At 40.7% G+C, this 25,662-nt stretch overlaps 1 protein-coding gene across 2 annotated transcripts in view; it reads left to right on the top strand.

The window, feature by feature from the left end:
- AKAP7 (A-kinase anchoring protein 7) overlaps positions 1 to 13,788 on the top strand; it is a 90,314-nt gene extending 76,526 nt beyond the window's left edge. For both annotated transcript variants that reach the window (XM_030448095.1, XM_030448096.1), the window contains exon 8: positions 12,834 to 13,788. In XM_030448095.1, coding sequence (XP_030303955.1) covers positions 12,834 to 13,036 — 203 coding nt within the window. In that variant the 3' untranslated portion in view covers positions 13,037 to 13,788. The remainder of the gene's footprint in view (positions 1 to 12,833) is intronic.
- The last annotated feature ends 11,874 nt before the right edge of the window (positions 13,789 to 25,662 follow it).

The raw sequence follows: 25,662 nt of genomic DNA, 5'->3' as shown, positions 1-25,662 counted from the left end.
ACTCCTATTGCATCATGCAGAATAACAAGAGAGAACATTTTGTATATATTTCAGGGTAAGCTTCCTGTCAGGGGCAGATGCTGGACTACAGAGAGTCTGTACATTTTGCAACATTGTGAGCAAAATTTTCAGATTAGTAAAGACAAACCAAGAAAACAAGGCAAACAGAGGTCCTTAATCCAGTGAAGTGTTGTCCTTCAGAGGACACTGGTGTCATCTGAATTTGTGAAACTATTACAGACAAAGTAGAAAATAAGGTAATGAGCAAAGTATTGTAGTAAGGTATACTGAGAGACACCTTGTTCACCAGCTGATTATTGCTGATTTAGTAATTTTTCATACCCAGTAATTTTTGCTGTTCCTAAAATTTGAGTAATTCTGTTTCCATAAACTTGAACTAGAGAATTGACAGAAGGGACTGAGATTTAGAGGAACTCATGGTATGAGAGAAGGGTGAGTATATGCTGTAGAAGTAAGCATGGAGAAAGGGCTGGGAAATGAGCTGGCCTTAACAAATGTAAAATGGAATGGAAGCTAAAAAAATTGTTTAAAATTTAGATACCTTATCTTGATAAACATTTGACTACAGACTTAAATTCTTCATCCTTACATAGCTAAGTGTGCACTTTAACAGTAATAGATATTGGTACTGCCAAACTTTTACTGTAGTTGATGCTTTTAGACTTGTAATTCTGATGTTAGCATACACAGCTCAACTTTTGTCAGGCTCCTGATGCTGCCTATAACTCTCTTGATCCTTAGGAATTGCTGTCCTAAATTGGTCTAGAGAAAACTCACTCCTTATTAGGTATCTGGCCTAGATTCCACATCCCCAAAATCTCAAAAATCATAGTATGGTTTGGGTTGGGAGGGACCTTAAAGATCATCTAGTTCCAACCCCACTGCATGGGCAGGGTTCCTTCCCACCAGACCAGGTAGCTCCAAGCCCCATCCAGCCTGGCCTTGGACACTTCAAGGGAGGAGGCATCCACAGCTTCCCTTCTTTTAGTCTCATCACTCTCGCACTAAAGTCTTTCTTCCTAATTCCTACCCTAAATCTCCCTTTTTCAGTTTGAAACTGTTCCCCCTTGTCCTTTCATTACATGACCATGTAAAAAGTCCCTCCCCATCTTTTCTGTAGTTCCCCTTCATGTCATGGAAGGCTTTTATAAGGTCACTCCAGAGCCTTCTCTTCTCCAGGCTGAACAACCCCATCTTTCTCAGCCTGTCCTTCTAGGAGAGGTGCTCCAGCAACCCTCTGATCACCTTTATGGCCCTCCTCTGGACCTGCTCCCTCAGATCCATGTGCTTCCTATGTTGAGGGCTTCAGAGCTGAAAGCAGTAAAATCACAATTAATTATCCTCTGATGATGACTTAATTCCTTTGAACATTTTTCAGTCTCAGGTGAACTTCATCTAGTGACTTGCTGAGTCTTCTGTGAATTAAAGTTCTCAGGCACAGATAAGTCCCTGTGGCATCTTGTCCCTCAGGTGTGTCAACTGCACCACTCAGCTTGGGCTACATCAAAAGAAGTGTGACCAACAAGTTGAGGGAGATGATTCTGCCTGCCTGGTCAGCTCTGGTGAGACCTTACCTGGGGTACTGCGTTCAGCTCTGGAGTCCTCAGCACAGGACTGACATAGACCTCTTGGAGTGGGTCCAGAGAAGGGCCACAAAAACAGAGCAGTGGGAACACCTTCTGTGAGGAGAGGCTGAGAGAGTTGGGGTTGTTCAGTCAGGAGAAGGCTCCAGGGAGACCTTGTTGGAGCCTTTCATTACTTAATGGGATCCTATGAGACAGATAAGGACAAACTTTTTAGTAGAGCCTGTATTGATAGGGCAAGGGATAAAGGGTTTAATCTACTATTTAATTAATAATTATAATTTAATATTTAAAGAGGGTATATTTAGACTAGATATAAGGAAGACTTCTTACAGTGAGGGTGGTGAAACAGTGGAAGAGGTTGCCCAGAGAGATGGTGGGAGCCCTGTCCTTGGAAACATTCAAGGTCTGGTTGGATGGTGCTCTTAGCAACCTGGTCTAATTGAAGATGTTTGTGCCCATCGCAGGGGAGTGGAACTAGATGACCTTCAAAGGTCTCTCCCAAGTGAGACCATCCTATAAATTTATTTGCTCTCACTAGAGAACTTATATCCTTGTGCTAAAAGGAGAAATGTCTTATGTCATGGTCTATTATTGCATTAGTAATTCTGTTTCACATCATAGCAATAATTTTTAAGTGGCATTTTATTCAATTTTCCACTTTAGCATAAAGCATAAGGATTGAACAAAAACATATTAAGTATCTGCAGCACTTACTGTGGCTGAGGAGAATCAGCAAATGAGTAATGTTTTTTTGTCTTCAAAATCCATTACCATCCAGTATAGCCTAATGCAATCAAAAAGATTTTCCTTTATTCCTCTCTTCTCTCATCTCTTCTTTTACATTTCACATACACATTGTTAATAGCATGTGAGAGGTTTTTCCATCACTAAATGAAGTTTATTCTTGACATTCTACAAAATATAACCTGTGACTAAGCTGAGTGCTAGTGATTGAATGCCCTCCTAAAAGCTGGGGTTACATTTCTTTTCTTAAAATGATATTTGATGTAGTATTTGCATGTTTTGAAACACCACTGATTCTCTCTGATATAACAAAATAAGTTGCTTTCTGGTGATTCCACCTGCATGCCCTTTTCAAGCATTGTGTGTGTTCTCTGTTACAATTAGACTGACATTTGGAAGGAGAGCCAGGTGTAGGAAGGACAGAGGGCTTGGTATAATGCAGCTGAAATCGTGGAGGCCTTGTCTGTAATGCCCATTTCAACACGAGTGCATAATACCACTAACTCCAGTTCAAATGAAGCACATAATTTTTCTTTGAAAGATGAATTTCATTCCCTTGATCCCTTTTTAGCCATAATCTCTATAGAAGGCATAAAATAAGAGATTACAGGATTAAACTTTGGATAAAAACACATTATGTGGTAAAATGTGTCCAAGTAATAAAGCTCCTAGATGAGCAGCAGAGTAGCTTGATAGCTATAGTATTGCATCCAGGCTGTGGGGACAGGCTAATTCTAAAGTCTGAGTTACTGCTCTGATGCCCCACATGATAACAGCAGGTGACCCTTTGATCTACAGCTGGGCCTCCATTCTTGGAGCTTAAATGACATTTTTTTCAGCTGTGCAACTGTTGTATGTGTTTACCTACCTAGGGAAATGTCAAAATTGTAAATGATACAATTTACTCTTAAGGGGAACTATTGCCATCCCTGTCCTGCTCCTCATCCTCAATGAACTTTCCTTGGCCCTTGCAGCCAAACATAGAAGTAGGAAAACTTTTCTATGGGGAGAACAGAAAAGCAAAAGGAACTATGGAATAAGATCCCGTGCTGTTTAGCTGAACTGAAGAAAAAATTCCTGCTAGTGGTTTCGCACTTAGTTCTGAACGTAGTGAAGAGAGATGAGAAAGTTGTTTTTGGCATGAATATCTCACCTTAATTCCTGAGCTGGAGAAAGGCTGAGAAAAATACTACTTTAAAAGAAGAAGGAATGCAGAAACAAAGATGAAGATCCAAATTAGAGCTGTTTAGCCTGATAGAAATAAAGAACCAAAAGACCAGCTGGCATAGATAAGCAGTTCTCCATTTATATTACTGGGACAAAATTAGAATTATATGATGCTGAAGAGGAAAAGATGGAATTATGAATGCTCTGTAGACACAGATAACAAAATCTGCAAAAGGGAAAAAGTGAAAAGATATGAGAACTGTCAATTTTAATCATCAATCCATTATGGAATGGAGTATAAGTTGCTAAAGGTTGTGGGGATTTGTTCTGTTTTTTACTTATCAGATGTATTTTTCTGGATTGACTTCACTGAAGCTTTGTTAGAATGATCTTTGACTCTTTGCATTTGGAGAAGTAGAAATATGGGCAAAGAGAGAGGGAATTATTCTTTTGCCACAGTGCAGTAAGAACTGTAGGGAATTACTGTCATGAAAGAAGGGTTGCTATTAGGTGGGAAAGTGTTGGTTATGCTCTTAAGGAATTGCATGTTTTTAAACAAAGAAAATGCTTTTACAGCTATTTGTTATTTAGCGTAGGAAGGATGTGAAAAGAAGGCCCACTTATTTAAACAAATAATTAGGACTCAATTATTCTTGATTTTTAATGGTGAAGCAAACTCAAGAATAATATTTATGTTATCTTCCCTGAACCTTCTTCTTTGGACATCAAAATTCACTGTTTTTGTAAGGCAGTCTATTTGGGCTTTTAGAAATAGATCAAAGTTGAGGAAGAACTTGTTCTGTAGAAGATCCTGAGCAGCAGTTTCATAGGTTCAGAGCCAGAGCATCAGGTCCAAGCACCTGATAGTAGAATCCTGGGCAAATGTATTAGATCCATCTATTTTGACAAATTTAGGCTGTAGTTATGCTACCAGTTCATATGATACTCCTACCCCAAGAGGTGACTCTCACCTCCTTCCTTTAGATTTAGGGTCTAATAAAATATGATTAAAGAGATAGTAAGAACAACTTGCAAATGACATTTTTCACCAAAAATTGCATCTTTAATTAGAGAATTTTATGGACATTGTTGGGCATCCACTTGAATTTCAACTATACTTACATCTTAGTCTTTTTTGGACAAGATTTTGTCTTCCTCTTGCAGTTCAAGCAGTATGCAGCTGTGTTTCACAACTCATATTACTGCAATTGAAATAATTAAATGAAAATACATGTTGACTAAATTTTGACTTTTCCCTCCATAATTTACAAATATATTCAAAATTGCTTTCCCTGAGGGAAGACGTGCTCTGTGAGACTGGTGGAATGAGTTTGTATGGTGTTTTTTGCTGAGCAGGTGCAACACCACAGGATCAGCTTGCTAAGAATTGCTCTCAACACTTGTTTAACATCTGTCTTAGTCCAAAAAAGATTGCTTTTTTTAGTCTGCTTGACAGTAGCATGAAGAAGTCTCAGCCAAAATTGTGTTCCGCTGGAAGGTGTATAGTAACAGATGAATATTAAAGAAATGATACTGAAGTTCACTGAGAATGCAAAGCAGCTAGGAAACAGTTCTTAGAAGTGAATGTATATTAAAAGATTTCCCACATCACAGCTGTGAATAAACACTTGGTTTTCATGGCTGAATTGTTCATAAGCAGGGACCTGGAGGATTTGGCAACACATTTGCACTTTGGCAATTAAATCTGTGTCAATTCTATTTTTGTTATTAGCTGTTGGCTTTTTTTGAGCCTACACCCCCCCCCCCCAGCTGAGTGACCTGACTGGGTGAGTCTCTGCTTTCCAGACTCTCCAGCTTGGTCTGTGGTCACTGGTAACCAAAGTTGTTGGGGGAGCAACCTATGCTGTCTCCCCCAGTGCAATACATTCCCAGCGTTGATTTTGGAGAGTCATTAAAAATGAGAGACTGCCAGATCTGACCTGTTCATGAATTAGCTTTTCCCTGGGAAGCAGAGCAGCCTGGTCTCTCTCTTGGGCTCTGAAAACAGGGGGGAGCTCCCACTTGGCTTTGTTGGAGGGAGGATGAACTCTCTCACTCTTCCCACTAGTTCTGCCAGCCCAGGCGGCTTCTGCTTGCCATGTCCTTTGAGCTGGTAGCACCAGGCAGTGCTGTGGGTGGTGGAAAGGGGTGAAAAATTCTGCCTGGATGTTTGCTATCACAATTGGCGTGGATGTTTTTGTTCTCCCACTGGTAGCACGCTCAGTGGATGTTCCTGTTGGTATGTAAAAGTACTTCTGTATCTTGGGCTGTTTTGTCTACCTGAATATCAGTGAGAAAGCTGCGTACAACTCACAGCTTTTGAAGCCATCTTTCCTTCAGCCATTTTGTTATCTTTGTTTCCTTTTGCACTAGACATCTTTTTAATTCATTAAGTTTAAGCATTAAACTACATAAAGGGAGTAAAAAAAACTTCTTTGTCAACAGTTTTTTTTTAATAGGAAAATAAACTCAATATATTTAACAGAGCTGCCAGTATGCCAGGAGGCTCACAGCCTTCAGTGCTCATAGAAGAATGAATAGGTTTAGCAGAACACATCCTGTTTCTCTACTTGTAGTTACAGGTGGTCAGAAATTTTAGATTGCTAAGCTTCACATGGTTTTGTCTGAATAAACAGAAACTTTTGCCACCTTTGCCAGATCTCCTGCTCAAATGGAACTGCAGGTATTGCCATCATCTCTGAAACTGGCAAGAGCACCATTTTCCTGGAATAGAATCATAGAATCATAGAATCATAGAATCATAGAATAGGCTGGGTTGGAAGGGACCTCAGAGATCATCGAGTCCAACCCTTGATCAACTACCGCCACAGTCACTAGACTATGGCACCGAGTGCCATATTGAGTCGCTTTTTAAATGTCTCCAGGGACGAAGAGTCCATCACCTCCCCAGGCAGCCCGTTCCAATGTCTGATCACCCTTTCCGTGAAAAAATTCTTTCTAATAGCCAATCTGAACTTCCCCCGGCACAATTTAAGACCATGCCCTCTTGTCTTACTGAGAGTTGCCTAGGAAAAGAGACCAACCCCCCCCTGGCTCCATCCTCCTTTCAGGTAGTTGTAGAGAGCAATGAGGTCTCCCCTGAGCCTCCTCTTCTTCAGGCTGAACAGCCCCAGCTCCCTCAGCCTCTCCTCATAGGATCTGTGTTCGAGTCCCATCACCAGCTTGGTTGCCTTCCTTTGGACCTGTTCGAGGACCTCAATATCCTTCTTGAACTGAGGGGCCCAGAACTGAACACAGTACTCAAGGTGTGGCCTTACCAGGGCTGAGTATAGGGGCAGAATCACCTCCTTGGACCTGCTGGTGATGCTGTTTCTGATACATGCCAGGATGCCATTGGCCTTCTTGGCCACCTGGGCACACAACACAATAGCTGCAACACCCAAATTTCCTCTTCACTAAGAATTACCATTTGTGTTTGTTTTATTCCATGGTCGACCAAATCAAATGAAAATATCTTTCCAGCAAAATAGAAACACATGTGTTCAGCTTGAAGGGCAGATTGATATTGCCTGGATTGTCTTGGTAGACAGTCCTGTATTTACAGAGCAACATATATAATGCTAAAGATTTTTGTTGTTTCCAAGAGGAGAGCTAAACTACACGCACTGCTTAAAGTCAGCAATACAAATATCCTGTCATAATGAGAATCTAATTTCACCCTTCCTCTTAGTGCCTTATTTGTGCTGATTCCTTAAGTTACCACTCCAGAGTTGTTTCATGGAACTCCTTCCTATTTAAAGAGGAAATTTTCAGAGCTGTGACTTTCCTGTGTCTGTTTATTGTGTTGGTTAGGAGTGGACACATGTTTGTAGTGGAACAAAGCAATCAGACGCCTCTGATTACTGAGAAGTGGGTGTGAGCTGGTATCAAATCCACCTGTGCCCAATTAGGGCAGGCCCCCTATTGAGCATGTGCAAGACCAGGGGGCCAATAAAAGATGAAACTCACAGCCACAGACTAGCTCACTCCCAAGCACTGTATTACCTTTATTGCGCCACTAGCGCTCATTGCCTCCAAGGTGAGGCTCTCGTGGCGCAGCTGGTTAAGACCCAGTACTGCAATGCCGAAAGCCCCGAGTTCGAGACTCCACAGAGAGCCTCACCTTGGAGGCAATGAGCGCTAGTGGCGCAATAAAGGTAATACAGTGTTCGGGAGTGAGCTAGTCTGTGGCTGTGAGTTTCATCTTTTATTGGCCCCCTGGTCTTGCACATGCTCAATAGGGGGCCTGCCCTAATTGGGCACAGGTGGATTTGATACCAGCTCACACCCACTTCTCAGTAATCAGAGGCGTCTGATTGCTTTGTTCCACCACACATGTTCATGTTTGTGTTCATGACTTCAAAACCATGATCTTGAATGTGTAGTCTCCTTCACAGTCTGTTGCAGTGGTGGAAGGCATATGGTCTGCTGGCTGCTTATAGCTTGTTGCTTGACTTATCATGGCCTGTGAACTCAGTGGCTTTGTGGGGCAACGGGGAATGGTATTTCTCTAACTCTATGATTCTTTTAATGTATATGGTCTAACAAATTTATCTGAAAGTCTTCAGTAAAGAAAATGTTGAACATGGTCTAACTCACAGGACATTGCATGTCAGCACATCAGTGTGGGAACCTCATCCGATTCCCGTGGAAGTCAGTGAGATTTAATTTAGTTTTGAATTAGATTCTGTAAACACAATGGCCTAATGTAGAAAAAAACTAGATGTTTCCACTGACTGCAGCCAGGCATGGCAGCCTTGCAATATTCTACATCTTCCTAGGTGTTGTGGGTATAAATGATATCTTCTTCTTGGGTCTTTTCCTGATAACATAAAGATAATGAACTGTGATAAAGGCACAACCACTGATATGGCAACTGTGTAATTCACACACAGAAATCTGTCTGTCCTTTCTTCTATTGCCCTTTCTCTGTTTTCTCCAACCCCACCATGTGCAGAAATAAGTGATAGTCATCTGCTGAAGGTGTCTTGGTTGATCAATAGTTAAAGTAGTTTTTGCCTACTGTCCAGTTCCACTGTACTGTACACCAAGCAAAGCTTTTTGCTCATGTATAGAGCAGGTAATAATCAATTATCTTATCGTGAGGGTTTATTGTGAATTGGAGCCACTGAGGAGTCACGATAGAAAGGGAGACTTGCACTGAAAAGCTTTGAGTGCTTGCAACAGCGCCTTGGCTTGTCCTCTTGGTGTCAGTGTAAATAGAAAAATGAACTTTTCAAGCATTCAGAAGGAATTTCTTAACATTTAACATTTGAAAGATTGCCCAAGCCCCTTGTGTTTCTGTTTTTACATTTGATAAAAACAATATTCTAACACTGATGAACCAAAGGGTAGCCAGAAGCATGTTGTTACCACAGCCCTCCTCAGTGTGCAGACTGTAACCTCTGCTGCTAGAGCATGGAGTTACCAACTAGCCTTGGTCAGTCTCCTTTATAATTTGCCCTATGTTGGCCTCATTTTGTTGTGATGAAAGCTTGTTGGAAAGAAAGACAAAACCATGTGTTGAGTCCATGAGGGATTGCAGAATGTTGTCTTGGAGCAGAGCTGGTAAAAGCAGGTAAAATTGGCTTTTTCTGGTAAAAAGGATCCTGTCATGAGGTAAAAAGGATCATGTCTGTTGGTTCCTGTCATGAAAAGTGGACTAGGAGTATAAACAGAAGGATCCAAGTAACTGTCATGGCTCTCTCCAAATCTGAGTTATCCACATGGACCATAAAACAGGCTATGTTGGGACCACAAAATCTGACTTTTTCAATCAGGTATTTCAAAATCCAGATCGCAGTCTTGTAAAGTATAAGGTGGTGTAGACTTGGAGAGTAAACCTAGTCCAGCAGAGAGATAGTGCAGGGAATTTGAATCCAAACTTGGACTTGGTTGCAGGTATCTGGTTCATGTCCTTTAACTGCTAGCAGTACAGTATGTGATCAAAAAGCCCCTTTGGAATAACTCTCTGCAGTTGATACTTTCCTTTTGGAAAAAAATGGAGGCCATTTCAGGACAGGTATACTTCAGTTTCAGTAATAAAAAGAACTGTATAGCATGGATGCCCTGAGGTATATTCAGAGTATGAATTTGTTTTCATCTTTCAAAAATTATGGAAGAGAATTCTGGGATAAAAATTCATTTTTATTATGAGCCATATGCATGAAAAGGCAGTGGAAGTTTTTTGTTTATGGGCATAGAAGTCATGACACAATTCATACTAATATGCATAGCAGAGATGCATATAGAGTACACACTGTATATCTGTTGTTTTTTCAGAACAGTTTACAAAGAAAGGAATTCTGAACTTTCAGACCTCCCTTTTAAATCTGAAATATTCATCTCTACAATGACTTTTTACTGTTATTCTGATAATTCTAATAGCTTCTGACTGTCTACACAAAGACTGCTGTAAAGGAATTGCATACATGCGAGAAGCAGGCAGGCAGGAGGTGCAGTGTGGAAAGAAAGGGCATATATGTGTGTGTTAAATATAGATGATCAATACCTTTTAGTATTACATGACCTATTTCTTTTTCTCAACAGTCATGAATAGGAATGATAAAATAGTATAACTACCTTGCCAATGAAACTCAGCATTGCACAGGCACTCACCCAACTGTGATTTAGGGAGTCTGAGAATATAAACAGAGGATGAGTGATTGATAGCTCGATGTGCCAGTCCTTTGAGGAGGCTGGACAGATAAATCCAAGGGCAGTCTTCATACAAGGATGTGCACACATTAGCATCCACACATCAGTCATATCCCACGTACGTCTTCCCAGTGGGAATGCAGAGCTCACTTAGGATGTACTGTAGGCTTGACTCCAGACTGTTGGTGAGGCATGAATGTCTAAAATACTAAAAACCAACAAAAACCCCAAAGCCTTTTTGTGTAGCTAAACAAACTGTGCTTTTAAAAAGGCTCATTTTTTGTAGAATCCTAGAATAGCTTGGATTGGAAGGGACCTTTAAAGGCTATCTAGATCAACCCCCAAGACTTTTTTCATGCTTGAGAAATTGCTTCTGCAGTGAGCTTATCTACTTAATTTGAATTTTTAAATGTAATAGTAGATATATGGATTTTGTGCATATACTTGTAAATGAAAACTGTTTTGCGGAAAATATTTGACAAGATCTCTGTCCTGTTTTAGACTGTGAGAAAAATACATAATATACTTCAAATGAAGTTACATTATGAGTAAATCTAGCACTACTGTTTCGTGGTATCTGGAAGCCTCTGTGACAGATCAGTTATATTGTGCATATTAATTGCTACACAGCCAAGTAGCAGAGCACTGTATTTCCCATTGATTGTGTTTAGAGTAGTGTGGACAGATTGTTAGAGCTCTGTAGCAATTTCTGTGAATCCCTAGTGAGTCTGAAAAATGAGAAACTCTCCAACTGGAAACCACAGTGGTTTGTTTTTTTTTTTTTCTAGTGAATAAAAAGAATGGGACAACAAAAACACCTATTGAGCATCTTTAATAAAAGCAAAGGAAATTTGGCGTCAAGGGTCTGCATTCAAAGGAGCATGTGGGATCAATTCATAAAAGCTGGAGGGGGATGCTTCGTTGGTATCTTAGGTCTTCTGAGAGAAAAGAGCCTGAATTAAGTCCTTCCTCTAAGTAGGTTAAAAGGATAGACTTAAACTCAGGATTTACACAGGTAGTGAAGAAACATGGTGAGCAGTGGGCCAGAGACTGTGGAGTATGGAGCTGTCTGAGTGGCTGTGGAAAGTAGTGCCTATGCTTCTCTTGGACTTGCATATTAACCTACAATATTTCTTCCTGGAAATACTAAACCTGTTACTGTTTTCCCGTATATTTAAATTTTGTCTTAACAATAGCTCAACCAGTTACCATCTACCTTTTAAAATAATTTTCAGAGTATTTTTCCAACATTTTTCCCAAATGCGATGAAATGATTTACCTGTTTGGAGTTTGATGACTCTTCAGCTAGAGAACACATTTCTTCCTTCCCCACAGTACCAACACTGTGGAGGCCCAGAACTGAAAGAGTTCAGTCTCTCTTGCTGTTTCAGAGTAGGATGTTAAGAGCTAATATAGGTGCTACCTCTGAAAATGAGGAGTTTTGTTTACCTCTCTCCCTCAAATCTCCATGTGAGTTATGTTCTACCAGTGAAATCACTCCTGGGTTGTACAATCCAGTAGGAAGACTAATAGAAGCCTTTTATAACTATAATTTATATGTGCTGCAAACCTGAATAAATTCATGTATGTGAAAAAGAACCAAGTTTATGTAATTGAACAGTACAAACATTGTGCTGAGAGCATACAATAGTATCTGTCTCACCAGATGTGCGTGACTAAGCAGCCTCTTATTACTGGTTGCAGAATGGTAACTCCAGAAAAGGACATTAAAAGTATGACCTTTGAATGTAGATGGAGGCAAGCAGTTATTTACCTAGAGCAAGAAATTGTAGTGACAAATTGCATGCCCAGTGGAAATTGGATTGCATTTTTCATAAAAGAAGAATGCCGTGGTAGTAGACAATATGGTTTATTAGGAGAATGATTAATGGAAAAGTAAGATTTCAAAATACATGTAATGATGTATGAGAATCCTGACTATGTGTACTGTTATTTCATTGTATATTTATTCATGAAAACTGTTAACAAAGTAGGGAATTGCCAGCTTCTTGCTTTTATCAGCAGGTATCTAAGAATAGACTGCTGGAACTTGCATTCCTTCAATGTCAGGACTTTAAGTTAGAAGACAGAAGAAAGACAGGGAGGGGAGTATAAGGTTTTTCCAAGTTTTACTCTTCCTTTAGGAAAAGAAATCTAATTTTTGCTTGGAGTATTTTAATCATTTTTCCCATAAGAAACTCCTGAATTACAAGCAATGAATAAAATAGAAGATTTTAGATTTATTAAGCAAAATCACAGAGCAGCTAAATTTAAGAATGCCACTAAAATGTAAATTCATCATGGGCCATGCTCTTCATTTTTTCCCAGATGGCACAAGTGGTTGTTGGCCAGAAAAAATTAAATTTGCACACTTACTCTTCTAAGCTATGTGGGTGCTCATAGTGTTAGCCTAGGGGCTTACGGGAGTGTTCCAATAAGATGAGCAATGAAATATTTTTGATCTGATTTACTGTACACCTCTTCCTGAAGCACTTTTGATTCAGAGCTTGAAGAGGGGCAAATTGCTTTTTACAATCAGGAAGAGGCAGCTAGTAACTTAAAATCCAGCTCACCCCTGATGCAGTTAAGGCATTAACTGGCATTAAGGCATCTTTTCCCTGGCAATGAATTCCTTCTCTTGTGTGTTGTGACACATAGGTGAAAAACGTGCAGCAGAGCCAGATGATGCAGAGCTGGTGAGCCTCAGCAAGAGGCTGGTGGAGAACGCGGTGCTCAAGGCTGTGCAGCAGTATTTAGAAGAAACACAAAACAAAACCAGACAGACTGATGGAAGCCCCTTGAAAACTGAAGAAGCAGTAAGTGGCAGTAAGAACGAGAACGACAATGATAAACACAAGTGAGCTCTGCGCAAAAAGCCCAGGAGCAAATATCCCACCAAGAGTGACCCCAAAACCGCGTCCCGGCTCCCTGCTGAAATTTACTGAGTGGTGCTGGGTGACAGGCACTCTGCTTTGTGAGTCTCATATCAAAAGTTTGTTCAGAATCAAAGGACACTGACTACTGGTTTAGTAAGTGCTTGCACTGCTGAAATCTGTTGTCTGCTGGGAGGGATGGACAGTGGAAAAAAGACAAGAATTGTGAAGCAGGCAGCTCCAGTCTTCACTGGTTCTTGATACCAAGAGTCCCTTCCGTGCTTTTGAAGAGAATCTGAACCCTTTGCATTTGCCTTTTGGATTGTTGTGAATGGCCGTGGAAGAGGCCTTGCCATAAGTGGAAGCGATGCCCTCAGCCTGAGGTTTTGGCACTGCTGCAGGGCTGCTCACTCCATGCGAGAGCACATGCTGTTTCCTAATCAACAGCAGTCAACCTCAAGCTAAAAATTGCCACTACAGATATTCATCACAGATACTATTACACAGTATGTAATATGGCAGGAGAGTCTCTTAAATGCAACGCTGTACTGTTCTTTACATTTTGGTAGCATTTGTTGATGTAAATTATATTTTTTTGACAACATACCTTTTTATAAAAAATATGGGCAAAAAGGCTGAGCAATTAATACCATCCAAACCAGATATGGTCTCTTTATCTCCGTACATCAGTGTTTCTAAATAACATTAGTTGCTATAAAGTGTGTTATATTGTTCTTTTCCTCTAGGAAAGAGCCATGAAGCAGACTTAGTAAAGGAAGCTTTGCACAGAGAAACACAGGCCCTGTTATCCCGACTGAATCAGATAAAGGAACTGTTATCCAGTCCTGAGATCCGCATGAAAATCAGCAAAGAGCTGTTTGAAGAAAGGCACAACTCTGAACAGCAAATGGAAAAGTTGTATTGACTCTGGACGTCCCAATGCATGATTGTGAATTGCTATGATGTAAAATTTCATCAGGTTGTTTAAAGACACAAAAAAACTGTTCAAGAAATTTTCCTTTCTGTTTCTCTTTTACTGAAAATATGAGTGGGTGCAAATGGTTCATAAGGAATCGTGCTGAAATATTTGCACAGAAAGATTCTGTTTCTTGATGGTGAAATACAGCCACTTGCTCAGTACTGCTTTGAAACACGCTTAAATGTGCAGGAACATGTCATGACTCCAAAGTGGAAAAATACTGGTTTCAAATAAATTTGAGCAAACACTGTGCCCTTCTTTTCTCGTGGCAAATAATTGGGATTTTTCTCATAGATACCTTCACTAGCAATGATATACGAATATTTTTTAAAATTGATGCTTTTAAATACTTTAAAATGGATATTTGAAAAAAAAACAACCTTTTAATGCCTTTTGGATTTGTACTGGTGTTTTGGGTTAGCACTGTCTGATTTTTATTTTTTTTGTTTTTTTTAAACAGCATTTGAATTACTTGTATAGATGCTGACATGTTGTTGTTTCTGCTGATGTTTACACTAATGCAAGAATGTTTTAAATTTTAGAATGAAATTCGGGCTCCACTGATGTCAATGGCAGACTCTCATTGGCTTTAATGGAGTCAGGATGCTGCAATTAAGATTTCTTGTGAAAATAATAATATTCCTTGGGATAATACTTGCCTTTTTACTTTTGTAGAACAGTGTTTTTATCTTGTTTTTTGTGTTTCTTCCACTTCTACATTCTGCTGCCTGAGGTGGGGTGTCAGTTTGCTCTCATTGTTCTCTCCACACACCTGCGAGATTCACTGAAGCTTTGGATGTACAACAGTGCAGGAGTAGGTCCAATATTTGAATTTTTTGTAAACATTGTTTCAAATTGCCTCTGATCATTAAAGCTATATAATATACGTTGTGATTGGTAACAGAATTGTTCTGTTAGAAGAGCTTTGTGCATATTACATTGATCTCAAGCGCTGGTCATTTATCTCGTGTGTCTAAGCTTTTTTTTTTTTCTCATTTGGTATGTAACAGTATATTCTGAAACATGTCTCATACATGCCATATTCACAATAAAGTACTTTTTCCTTTATGTTCTGTGTATGTTTCCCTCCATCTCCAGATGGGCTTTAATAAAATACAGGGTTACCAGAAATGGTGCTTGGATGAATTGCACCATTATGTTGACTGCAGATGTTGTGTCAGGATGCTGATCTAGAGCTTGAGTGCTGAAATCATGGGAAGAAATTCCTCCAGATAAGCTAGTCCCAACTCATTATGTTTTTAAATGGCAAAACTTTGAAACTCTAGGGATTAATTTATATTCTGGGGAGCATGGGTTTAGAAGGAGGTATTAGTAATACTTCCTAGAGCTTCATATCCATTCTTCAACATAAGAAATTGTGTTTGAGTTTAATGTCTCAAATTTGCTCTAGAATAATAATAATAATAATAAAAAATCCGAATCTGCAACCATCCTTATTTCATAGGCTGAGGAGACAAGCTTTTTTCCTCCTTCTGAGGAGAGTTTTCTTTGTCATGTCACACAGTTCTGAGTAGTAGTGCATTCGGAGGTAGCTATTTATATGGTAACAGGCAATTTAAATCCCATTTGCAGTTCACAACACAAAACCAGACATCAGCTATGAAAACAGGAAAACAATTTATTGTATTCAATCTGCATCTCAGGTTGTCATCTCTCTTTCCTTCTGACAAGTTCATATCTTGATTAAGTGCCTTTTTATATCACTCAGCACGTAGCAGTCACTGTTCTCAAGTTTCAGGTAAAACTTCAGAAACTAATCACTGAATTTCTATCCAGAGACTCTGATAAGTGAACTGATTGTTTGAGACAGTTTCTAGTTCTTATGGATGGCATCAAGAACAGCAAGGATGAAAAAACAAAACGTAGGGGATTTAATCACCTGGGCACAATCAGCTGCTCCAGAGTGGGTATGGCAAATATGACACAAGCCCTGCAGGTGATGTGTGTTCTTCTGGATCAGAAACTGTAGGCTAGAGGATAGCCCAGAGCCTCTAAAGATTATTAAATTATAAAATACTGAATTTAGTGCCTGAATCTGACTTGAAACTCCAGGTATTTTTAGATTTGCATCACCTTTAGTCAACACAGAAACACTGTTTAGGTTCCTTTTTGAAAAGCTCTTGATGCACATTCATCTGCTGCATTACCATCTAGCTAACAATTTAATAAATAAAATTATTAAAGAACTAAAACCCATCTTTGACTTTCAAATGTTTTGACCCCTAAAAGTCAACAGGACTGTTGTTTCTAAATCATTCATGTTATTTTAAAATGCCAACCATAGTCTTTTATTTCTCATTTTGACAAGACACCAAGATTAATTTACTCAAAATTAGTAACAATGTAGGGTAAAAAACAATCCTGCATCTGGATTGTTTCTCTCCTGACAACCTTTGTTTTGCTCTCTCCATTTTCTAAGTTTTTTATTTCCAGTGAAGCCTGGCTGGTGAATTAAAGAATAATCTCTTGTATGGAACTGTGAGATAAGCACTGAAAAATGCAGACACGTAGTAGCTTTACATATCTACGTACACAAACCTCGTATAGGCAGGTGTGAAGCTCCGAGCCACACACACCATAAAAAATGTGTTGCTTTTCTCACACTCATAAATCATTTTCTGTTTTTTTAATTAAATACTTCTTTTGGGGAATGTCTTGAGGTAGTGATGCACAGGTTGTTCTGAGAAAGTGTTGTCATTTCAAAACACATGGTGTAAGTTTGCCCATCCTTTGGTTTTGGTTCTATCTTCTAGCTTGCTCATTCTCAAAAGTGTTTCTACACATCTGATTGTAGAGATGTCTGTGACAGGTTAAAAAGCAGTAGCTCAGTTTCCAGGACTAGCCCAGCTGGAAGTCTTTGGACTGCTGTGACCCACTGAGGAAGCTGTTTCTGACATCTGTGCTTGGTCTAAGGAATAGAGCACAGAAGCTGCATCTGGTACCTGAGCAGCCCTTGCTGTAAATTGTCTGCAGTGTTGAGCTGGGTATCAGAGGTGTTTAAGGGCTGAGAGAGTAACCAGAGAGATCAATAAATGGGTTGAAGTCCTACAGACAATAATTCTCTGATGTAGGAACAGAGACAGTTCTAGAAATGGATCTCTTCCAGCATGGGTGAGTGTGACATAAGGATGTTCATTTTGTTAGCTAGATGGTAATGCAGCTGATGAATGTGCATCAAGAGCTTTTCAAAAAGGAACCTAAACAGTGTTTCTGTGTTGACTAAAGGTGATGTAAATCTAAAAAGGACTGGAGTTTCAAGTCAGATTCAGGCACTGTATCTAGATAAACTGATGCTGGAACCCACACTAATGCCACACACTATTAGTGGTCCTACTGTAGTGAGCAGGATGCTTTGAGTGGTAAAGTACTACTTCATGGCAAAGTTACAGTCTGAAAGTTAGGATTCAAGAGGCTTCATGTTTTATATTTATAGAAATTTCTGATTATAACTGTGCACACTTTTTCATGTGCTATTTTAGCCTAAAGGCCACATGATTGTGTCATGGATCAGAGTGTCAGCCATACTTCATTCTAGTGACAAGAATCATACTGTTTCCTTTTTATGTCAGTCTAGACATGATTCATATTCTTTTCAGAATTCTGTTTTAAAAAAGTCTTGAGAGATGTCCTACACATTTCTGTAGTCAGCAAGCAGGAAAAAATAGACGAGCAAAGCCAATGCACTCAGTAGAGTGCATAAAATGAAATTTAGTAAAAATATACATTGACTTTTTAAATTCAGTGATGTCCAAGAATATGCTTGCAAAATTAAGTATAAACTGAAGCTTTTTGACTGCAGATGAAATACCTCCTACAGAGCCTTCTGCAGCCTTGTGGAAGCCAGGAGGGAACATGGCTGCCTGAAGTGGAGCCTGGTAGGTGGATGCCTGAGGTTTTTTTCACTCTTGTTCTAGCCTCTGACTTAGTTTTGCACAATCTTTCCCAAAGCAGTCTTTTATCTATTAATGCCTTCTGCCTCTGCTCAGCTGTGAATGGCAAATTGTCATGGCCTGAGCAAATGAGGGTGTGAATTGGTACTACAGCTTCCAGCTGTTTCCATCCCTTTGGAGGAGGGGTGAAGTTGTCACTGAAATGCCAGAGAGGCTGATATCTTTGCAGAGAAACCTCTGGTCTCCTTGAACTGCCAGAGGTCTGAGAGGGGCCCTGAAGTCTTCTTCATCGAGAGGTGACTCCTGTCTGATGGGGAAGCAGCTCAAAACCACTGGACAAAAGCAGTTCCTGAGGGATGCACCCTCCCAGAACCAAGATGGTGAGTGTGTCAGCTGCATGAGTAGTGGGTATTTGGATGACATAAGTCTTGTTTTAGCTCTATGAAAATTGTTCTAGGTCATAGTTGTCTAGTAATTTCATTTGCAAAAACTTTTTTGAATTTTTATTCTTCCATAAGTTGTCACATAGTGATTAATAGGTAATCTCTGAAACTAATGAAGGTGCGTTTGCTTTCAAAGAGCTCATTAGTGCCAGACCATCATGTTCTATTGAAATGCTTCACACTTTTAATTTCACTTTAAAAAAATCATAATGTTGGCCTGATTTCAGGGGCACGGACTCACGCCATTCGTCCAGGAAAAGAAACTTTGAACCCTGGAAACAGAAGCACACTAATGCTGACACGTGTTTTACTCTTCTGTTCCTTTGATCAATACAGTTTCTGTATAAGCAGCTTCTTAGCATGCACTCATCTTCTCATTTATATTCTCCTCGTGTAAGTTTCTATAATGAGAACATTTGTACTGAATGAAAATCCGTCCCAAGAGACGGCTGGGCCGAGAAATAAGATGTGCTCATAGTGGAGCAATAATTAGAACAGTACATAAGAAAACAAAAAGTGATATGCCTGCCATTCTTGGCATAGGAAAAAGGGCACTCTGGCATTGATAAGCCAATGCTTTTGCAGCAGGAGGCTGGAGTTTGCTGCATTCTGGTCTTTGCTCCCACTGCTGTTTCCATGCTTTGTTTAGTGACTCATGGATGGAAAGTGAATTAGCAGAGACTGGGACATGGAACTGTTTCTTGCAAGGCCCCCTTTTGCTATTAGGGATTAAGGAGTAAACCAATCAAACTTGCAGAATTAGGGTAATTAAAAGAAGTTGATTAAGAAATGACACATGAGGATTTCAACAGAAGCTTATTTGAAATAAAAGGAGTTTTTCTTTCAGATAAGAAAGGCAGAGTAGTTTTGAGGTCAAGATTGACTCTAGAGATTCTGGTGTGGGTGTTTTGGTTTTTTGTTAGCAAAATTGCACTTTGAACTAAAAGCCAAGAAAGCATTGCACTTTCAGAATCCTTTTTATTTTAAATTCTTTTTCCATATAGGGAGCTTCGGGCCCTGAAACAGTCAGGAGAGAAGAAGGAAACATGCTGGTATGATTTAAGTTCAATTGTAACTCAGACAACAAAAAAAATGACACAAAAACAAAGCCAAGGAGAAATGCCGGCAGCTACAGATAAAATTCAGCTCTAGCTGCCAGTGTAAAAAAGTTGTAAGACATCCAAATGTTTAGAAGAAAAAAGGCTGAAATGCAAAATGCAAAATGGTAATGTTTTCTGCATGTAATCAGTCAAATGGTGCACACCTGTGTTTTCACTCAGCTGTACTGCACAGGCAAATGTCCCATTTCTCAGTCATATTTTCCAATCGAAGGTATCTGAAAGACTGAAAGTGTCTGTGAAATACCTCTCTGGCAAAGCACTGACATGAAGGGCTACAAGAAATATGGCAGGATAGAAGTTAAGTCAAGGCAAAGTCAAGGTGAAGCTCAGGAGGATTATTTCTAGAAGACCACAAAGTGAAGAAACAAGGCATGCATTTGAGGCTGCTTTTACAAATATATTTTACCATTGCATATGTCCACTGTACTTCTATGTCTAGAAATAAAAGTGGGATAAGCACTGATAGTCCCTCAAGGGTCAGTACTGGGACCAGTACTATTCAATATATTTATCAATGACTTGGATGAGGGAATAGAGTGTCCTCTATCAACTTTGCTGATGACACAAAACTGGGTGGAGTAGCTGACACCCCAGAAGGCTGTGCTGCCATTCAGAGAGACCTGGACAGACTGGAGAGCTGGGCAGGGGGAAATTAAATGTATTACAACAGGGGCAAGTGTAAAGTCTTGCATCTGGGAAAGAACAACCGCAGGTACCAGTATAGGTTGGGGGCTGAGCTGTTGGAGAGCAGCACAGGGGAAAGGGACCTGGGGGTGCTGGTGGATGGAAGGATGAGCATGAGCCAGCAATGTGCCCTTGTGGCCAAGAAGGCCAATGGCATCCTGGGGTGCAATAGAAGTGGGGTGGTTAGTAGGCTGAGAGAGGTTCTCCTCCCCCTCTGCTCTGCCCCTGTGAGGCCGCATCTGGAATATTGTGTCCAGTTCTGGGCCCCTCAGTTCCAGAAGGACTGGGAACTGCTTGAGAGAGTCCAGCAAGTAGTGACCAAGATGATGGAGTGGAACATCTCCCTTATGAGGAAAGGCTGAGGGAGCTGGGTCTCTTCAGCTTGGATAAGAGGAGAATGAGGGGTGACCTCATCAATGTTTATAAATATGTAAGAGGTGAGTGCCAGGAGGATGGAGTCTCAAGGTGACCAACAATAAGACAAGGCGCAATGGTTATAAACTGGCACATAGGAGGTTCCATATAAATACTAGGAAGAATTTTTTCCCTGTGAGGGTGACAGGGCACTGGCACAGGCTGCCCAAGGAGGGTGTGGAGTCTCCTTCCCTGGAGACATTCAAAGCCCACCTGGATGTGTTCCTGTGTGGCCTGTGCTGTAGGTGACCCTGCTCTGGCAGGGGGGGTTGGACTCGATGACCTTTAGAGGTCCCTTCCAGCCCCTCACTTTATATGATTCTATAAGCAGTCAAATCCTTACGTGTGCACAGAGAGCTACAGAAATTAGTTGCAAATAATCTTAAATTCTGGGTATGGAAGCTTCCAGCCAGCAGATCAAGGTGAGAAACCAACCTCCCTTCTTCAGAAACAAATGGACAACTGAATACTTGCTAATGGCTGAGTGTGGTGGCTGCAGTATCAAGCTGCTGTCTGCATTACTTTATGCTTGTGAAATACAGGATATTGCAATACAAGTCATGGGTAGGAGGAAATGAAATGTCTATTTTTTGTGCAGGTAATATCAGCAAACTTATTTAGGTCAATTACTAAAAAAGATCTGCTGCAAATCCAGGCAGAATCATTAAGAAAATATGGTAACTTGATAAATTAAAAGCTGCTTTACTATTGTGCTCTAAACCAAGACGTATCTCTGCACCAAGGAGAATTCTCTTGTTTGTAGAACAATTTCTAACCAGGGAATATGTGGAGAATGGCTAAATGAGCATCCTAGAACTACAAAGGTGAGGATGACACCTCCAAAGGAAAAGGTGCAAAAAAGCATTAAGAAGAATAATTGTTTAATAAATCCAGATCTTAACTTCACAGTTCCCAGAAAAACTTCAAGCACAGGACAGGTCTCCAATATGTATGTTCGTTACACTTAACTATAAAAAAAATATTAATCAAGGAAGCACATAACTGAAACTGCTTTTAGTGGTAGATGTAGCAGACATGTAGAAATAGATTCATTGCTCGTCAAGCTAACATTTATTTTAAACTGCATGACATTTTTGTTATGTATGTATTCTATAATTTTCTGTGTAGAGATAGTAATAATTTTTTCTAGAAATACAGCTAAGGCATAGAAATACACAGATTTTTGTACCTTACAATAAGATTATAGAAAAAGTAATGAAGTTATACACTTTTTTGAGAGACTGGAACTTAATTATATATAGACATTTTTGCATTTTCAATGTATGAGGGTTTCTTATTTTCAAAATAACACAGACTAAACACGTTACTGCACATAACTGGATTTAGTGAATCACACAAAAGATATTGCATGAAGAAGCCACAGATCAAGTTGAGTGATTTTTGTCTTGTTGCTGTCCTTTAACTCCAGACTATTGGAAGACCACTTTAATCTGTGGTAACTGTGAAGATGCTCCTTCATCATTACTTATTAAGCTTCTGGGTATTTTTACTAGTGTAGCATTTCTAGACCATCAATACAAATTCATAATTTATATACATTAATAATTCACACTAGGGAGTCTGACAGTGTAAAAGAGGCTGGAGGCCATGAGTTCAAAGGGAGGAAGGATCTTCTCTGAAGTCAATGAAGACACCAGGGTCATGATGAGAGACTGAAAGACTGGGTATGGAGCCCTGTCTTTGTGAAGAGCAATGTGCTCCACTGTGCTGGGTGAACAACCTACCCCACCAGCACGGGAGAACCTGGTCTGAAAAGGTGAACACAAGTAGGTCCTACTTCAAAACATTTAACAGCCTCTCTTCAGGGCTCGTTTACTTAGACTTCTTTATCCAGGCACAAAAGAGATTCTGCAAACAGGACATGCACAACCTAAAAGCAGTAAGTGGTTCTTTATTACATCCCACAATAGAGAATGGGATTTGACAAACCACAAAGCTAAGTTTTTGCATGCTTCCCACCCCCAAATCTCTCCACTGGCCAGGTGGGTATTGTACAGGAGAGGGATCAGTCTCCACAGTCCCTGGAACCTCCTCAGCAATGAGCTGCCACTCCACAAATGCTGGTTCATGGATCCAGCAATCGCTGGCATAGTGATTTTGCATACAGTGCCTCACATCTTTCTCAGCAGCCTGAATCAGAGTTGTGTAGAGAGGCTTTTTCGGATCAGGCTCGTGGCTCCAGGGCAGGTGAGCAGCTAAACCCCAGATGGAGAGAGACTCCTGGCAGGAGCTAGCCCAGCTTTGGCCTGAGCCAAAGGCAAAGTCACAGAAAGGGAAGAGGAGGTAAGACATGATTAAAGGTGGCCCGTAGCAGGCAGAAGAGCCAAGTCCTGGCTGGACATAGGTCATGTTCCTCCCTTAAGGAGCAGGAGGCAGCACTGGCAGGGAGGAAGGCGAGCTATGCCTCAGCATGTGTTGGCCCAGGAGACAAGCAGGCAGGGGCAGTGCTGGCCTCTGGGTCACCCCATGGTTCATCTCAGCTGCCCCCCCTGCACCATGTCACCCCCCTTAGCCACTGGTGACAGGGCCATGTCTGTAGCAAGACGAACCTCCTTTAGGGCACAGCGCTCCAAGGTCCCACCAGGTATTCCAGCAGAAACTCACAAATAGTGCTCTGAGTCCATTGCCCTCAGGGTTAGCTAGCCTGAATCAGTGCTATTGCTCCAAGAGCAGCTAACCTCCCTGCTGGCTTGCTCAGGACCGAGCTGAGCCTGTGTCTCAGGCCTCACCTTTTATTGGCCCCCTAATCCTGCTCATGCGCAGTTGGGGCCCATCCTAATCAGGCACAGGTGGGCTTAACACAAGCTCATGCCCACTACCTGGTAATTAGTGGCACCTGGTTGCCTCATTTCACTACACATGTCTGCAGCTGGCATGTGGGTTGGTTCCCACACCAGCACACATTCCCATCCAAACACTACAGCAGCTTGTGTGGATTAATGTTACTATTACTGTTCCAGGCTCTTCTTCTTCAGACCATTCGGTCTTCCAGATGATCTCAAGACTATCCTTGCAAGAATTAGAAAAAAGGAGGCTTCTGAAAAGTTGTAGCTAACATTTGTTACTCACTATTCTTGAAGAAATCTCATAGCACTTGGCTCCACTAATAATTTTGGCATTTTCTTACACTCTCTCCTTATTCTAGAGGAATCCTTTTTGGCATGACAGGCCCTGAAGGGCTAAATCACAGAGGAGCAGGGGGCATATGGCTAAAATCAAGCGTAACCTGAGGAGATGGACACTGAGCACACAGATAAAATACCTGTGTTGTACAAAGTATTCTCCATAATCTTGCAGTGCTTCTCTGGTGAGGGCTACACCACATGGAAATGCTCATGCTCAGCTGGTTTGTGTAATTCACCCTTCACTATTTAGATTTGTAGGTTTATATAAGACAAACACAACCCCAGCAGAGACCTGGCACAGCCTGCTGTGAACGTTTTGCAGCAGCTGAGTTACACTCCCCCAATATTAAGGAAACTTTGTATCCTGCCGGCACTTACCCTGGAAACCACACTTAAGAAGCTTTCCAAAGATATAATTTCTTAAACCAGAGAGAGGAAAGCTTGCCCGTGGTTTAGCTTCTATCCAGACATTTTCTGTTCAAGAAGGCAGACAGGGCTGTGCACAAAGCCTGGGCTGTGAAGTCTCTGCTGATACCTGCAGATGGAACCCCGGCCTGGGCCTGGGCTCACCTCAGCACTTGTATTGCCTCCACCTTCTACTGCAGCTGCAGAAACCTCATCCACAGAAGTTATGAGTATGACAAGGAAGGGTTTGGCCATACTTGTGAGCACCATAATACAGAATCACAAAACTTTCAGGGTTGGAAGGGACCTGTAAGATTACGTAGTTCCAACCCCCCCCCCCCCCGCCATGTTCAGGGACACATCCCACTGGATCAGATTGCTCAGAGCCCTGTCCAGCCTGGCCTTAAAAACTTCCAGGGATGGGGCTTCCACCACCTCTTTGGGCAACCTGTGCCAGTGTCTCACCACCCTCATGGTGAAGAACTTCTTCCTAATTTCCAGTCTAAACCTACCCTCCCCTAGTCTGAAACCATTACCCCAGTCCTATCCCTACCCAACATCCTAAAAAGTCCCTCACCAGCTTTCTTGTAGCCCCCTTCAGATACTGGAAGGCTACAATAAGGTCTCCTTGGAGCCTTTATAATATGCTTTACTGAAAAGAAAAAAGGCTTAGGGTGGGACAACACCCAGAATCCTGGGCTAGGAGACATCAGAGTTAGAGGAACGGATTTCAAATCACAGGATCTTCAGGAGGATTTTTTATCACCCAGATTTCTGTATTATTCTGACAGATGTAGAAGTAGAATCCCAAACCTGAAGGCATAAGTGTTTATTAAGAAGCTGTTTATAGACTGGGCTGCTGGTATAATGTGCAAAGTAGCTCTATTTTAAATCAGACTACTTTAGAGTGTGCCTAAAAACTGAAAATGACATTGCTTTTTACCTGAGAGAAAAATTCACCTACAGAAAAAAACCCAAAACAAACTAGGACATTTACTATCACAGAAATTAAAGTGGACCTAGTCCAACAGCTAATGATTTTGAACTCTTGTTCTGAGCCTCTGGGATAAACACAGTTAAATAATGGTAAGGTAAACCTGTGAAAATATTTACAAATTCATTCTGTAAGAAACATTCTGGGGTCAAGAATCATTATGCATAATATTATGCAAGAATAATCAGCCTGCTTTTTACTAGAAATAAAGCATTTGAGAAACTCAACATTCTTTGTTTCTTTTTGACTTTTTCCCTTCTTATAACATTTCAGAGCCAAATAAGAATATGAAATCTATCCCCTGTCTTAACAGATATTACCTGTATTAATCTGTAGTTTACATGACTGAACATATTATTTCAAGCCAGAAATTTTCACAGTCTGCTTTTCCCATGTGAATGCAAGAACTGAATTAGACCAGAGATCCATATTTCTGTCTTGTATGAGCAGCCAGCAGTGTCTGCTTAGGCAGAGACAGCTGAGTGTTTCTGTCCATGGCAGATCCTCAGTTTCCAAC

The sequence above is a fragment of the Calypte anna genome, chromosome 3 (assembly GCF_003957555.1).
Source record: "Calypte anna isolate BGI_N300 chromosome 3, bCalAnn1_v1.p, whole genome shotgun sequence".
Lineage (NCBI taxonomy): Eukaryota > Metazoa > Chordata > Aves > Apodiformes > Trochilidae > Calypte > Calypte anna.
This window is presented reverse-complemented; position numbering and strand designations above follow the sequence as displayed.